The sequence below is a fragment of the Bison bison genome, unplaced genomic scaffold (genome assembly GCF_000754665.1).
Source record: "Bison bison bison isolate TAMUID 2011002044 unplaced genomic scaffold, Bison_UMD1.0 scf7180017864472, whole genome shotgun sequence".
In the NCBI taxonomy this organism is placed as follows: domain Eukaryota; kingdom Metazoa; phylum Chordata; class Mammalia; order Artiodactyla; family Bovidae; genus Bison; species Bison bison.
Window position 1 is genome coordinate 3,878,990 of NW_011495033.1, and position 2,336 is coordinate 3,881,325.

Consider the following 2,336-nt stretch of genomic DNA (forward strand, 5'->3'; position numbering starts at 1 on the left):
GGGGTGGCCGCCCCCACCCCTGAAGAGACCACACTCTAGGCAGGCAGCTGTTTGTTTTTTTTTTTTATTGGCGCTACCTCCCAGTCATCTGGGAAACTAGTCTGGTCCAGCCAGCTACCCCTTCTCCCAACCTGCTTTGGGGGACTGGCATGGAGTGTACTGCAGCCCATGCACTCCCGCAGGGGAAGGGAGGCACTCAAAAATTATGTAACCCCCTGCCTCTGGATATAGGAGTGGGGGCGGGAGGCAGCGCTCCTGGGACCTCCCTGCCCCGGGCGATGCAGGGGCTAGGTCGCTGGAATGGCCAGTCCAGGCAGGCCCCAGCTTGTGCTAGTCCAAAGCACGGCGCTGCTCTCCCAGTAGACACCAGGGACTTACTTTCTAACTGGGGGAATGGGCAGGGTCTGGGTGGCGCCACACAGCCACCTCCAGCCTTTTTCTGCAGAGGCTCCGGAGACCACCCTGCTTCCTAAAGTCACTCTGGCCTCCAGCTCTAGCCAGACTGAACCCTGGGGACATTAACTAAAGATAAGAAGGGGTGGGGAGGGGAAACTAGGATGCTGGGGGAGTTGGGTGGGTTGAGTTTTACATTTGTTGTTGTCTAGTCGCTAAGTCGTGTCCCAATTCTTTGTGACCCCATGGACTGTAGCCCTGTAGGAGCTCGCTAAGCTCCTCTGTCCAGGGGATTTTCCTGGCAAGAATACTGGAGTGGGTTGCCAGTTCCTACTCCAGGAGACCTCCCCGACCCAGGGATTGAACCGAGCCACCAGGGAAGCCCATATCCAGAGCCAAAAGCAGAGCAGGGGTTTTACTGGTCCTTATACCCCACTGATGATAAAATCCAGTGTGGCGCCTGCACTTTTCAAGACCATTCACAGGAGAAGCAATATCAGGGTAGCCCAGCAGTGTATCCAGGTGTGTCAAGGGGGGACTGGCTCATCCGTGACAGCTGGGGAATACAAAAGAGAAATCCCTGCAGCCTCCCAGAGAGCAGTGCCTCCAGCAAGCCTTAGCTCCCTCCACTCTCCCACACAGGGCCCTGGACTCTGGACCCTGCCAGGCCCAGAAACAGAGGTTCAAATGGAAACTGGACTTGAGGGCTGGAGGAGAAAGAATGCGTTTGATCCCCAGGGAGCAGAGGGGGCAGCCCTTCAGTGAGGCCCAAGAAGTGCCTACCCTTGCCCACCCTGGAAGCTCACTTTGGCCCTGCAGCTTCTGCTTTCATTTATCTGGGAGCTGAAGATGCTTTTAGCAATTTGGGGTGTGACCACTGGGGATGCGAGTATGGGCAGGAGCCAGCTGGGTTAACCCTTGTGTGGGTGAGGGTGAAGTTATAACTCACGGCGGATAGCCAGGAGAGTGTTGCCATGGCAACAGGACACAGAGGTCACTGTGTAGGGCTGGGTCTCATCCAGCTGCACTGGCCTAGGGAGTGCGGCGTCCTCATCTCTCCTTCCCAGGCGACCTCGGGCCCCTTTGCCCCAGGAGTACACTTCACCTTCTGCCAAAGAGAATCCCAAGGAAAGCAATGGGACAAGGACAGAGTTTAGCAAGCAGCTAGCCTCCTAGATTGCCCTACCAGCCCCCACATGGGGTTGCTGAGTTCAGCAGCCCTGAGCATAACCCCCCACTGCCCAAGGGTCTGCCCACACTCTCATCTGTCCCCATAATGTCCATTGATCACCTGCCCCAATGGCAACAGTGAAGGCATCCCCACAGGCCACCATCGCTATCTTGATGCCCTGGAGGCCCTGGACTTGACAGGGTGCCCGGCTGACCCGGCGAGCATTGGTACCCAACTGCCCATGCTGATTGCTGCCGAAAGTGTAGCAGTCACCAGAGGCTGTAGGGGAAGAGAGGGGTAAGGAAGAAAAGGGCCCAAGGAAGCCAAGATAGCCTGCCTTTGGCCTCCTGTGTCCAGGTCCCGCTTACCAGTTACAGCAGCTGAATGAGCAGTGCCCAAATCCACACTCAGCAGGGGCTCCTGGTCCAGGGGTGCAGAACCTAATGGAGTGAAGTTCAGGGCCTCCTCCACTTGCTGGTGTAGGGCAGGCTCCTCCCCTAGGGAGAGGTGGTCCAGGCCCAGCTTGTTGAACCTGAGGACAGAGCCAGGAGCCAGTTCAACTGACATACTTAATATAGACTGTTCTCCCCCTCACCTATCTGGGCAGGAGCTGGTGCACCAGGGGACAGGCCCCCTCTCTGGGCTGAACTCATAGCAGGTTGGGTTGATCAGGTCCCACCCTGGATTGAACTCAAGCCCTCCTCACTTCTAATCCTTGGTGGGAGGTAGGCAGTGACAGATGGAACCCTGGCAGCTAAGCGGGAGTGGGGGT

General features: G+C 57.3%; 2 protein-coding genes across 2 annotated transcripts in view; both read right to left on the reverse strand.

Annotated features, from left to right (window-relative positions):
* LOC105004155 (serine/threonine-protein kinase Nek8-like) overlaps nt 1–2,336 on the reverse strand; it is an 11,778-nt gene that overhangs the window by 1,988 nt on the left and 7,454 nt on the right. Inside the window, exons 8-11 of the mRNA XM_010861687.1 lie at nt 1,933–2,096; nt 1,685–1,843; nt 1,343–1,501; nt 1,200–1,270 (exon numbers count right to left, since the gene is read on the reverse strand). Coding sequence (XP_010859989.1) covers nt 1,200–1,270; nt 1,343–1,501; nt 1,685–1,843; nt 1,933–2,096 — 553 coding nt within the window. The remainder of the gene's footprint in view (nt 1–1,199; nt 1,271–1,342; nt 1,502–1,684; nt 1,844–1,932; nt 2,097–2,336) is intronic.
* LOC105003943 (serine/threonine-protein kinase Nek8-like) lies at nt 719–2,247 on the reverse strand. The gene is made up of 4 exons (XM_010861402.1): nt 1,933–2,247; nt 1,685–1,843; nt 1,343–1,501; nt 719–949 (listed from the first exon to the last, which is right to left on the reverse strand). Exons 1-4 carry the CDS (start codon nt 2,129–2,131, stop codon nt 921–923), a joined length of 546 nt encoding a protein of 181 aa, XP_010859704.1. The 5' UTR covers nt 2,132–2,247; the 3' UTR covers nt 719–920.

Excerpts from the sequence above, each read along its gene's own strand:
- LOC105003943 (XM_010861402.1), bottom strand. The coding sequence starts at position 2,131 with ATGTCAGTTGAACTGGCTCCTGGCTCTGTCCTCAGGTTCAACAAGCTG. Across the intron at positions 1,844-1,932 it reads TCATTCAGCTGCTGTAACTG|CCTCTGGTGACTGCTACACT; the intron begins GTAAGCGGGACC and ends CTTCCCCTACAG. Across the intron at positions 950-1,342 it reads CACTCTCCTGGCTATCCGCC|CTGTCACGGATGAGCCAGTC; the intron begins GTGAGTTATAAC and ends TGTATTCCCCAG.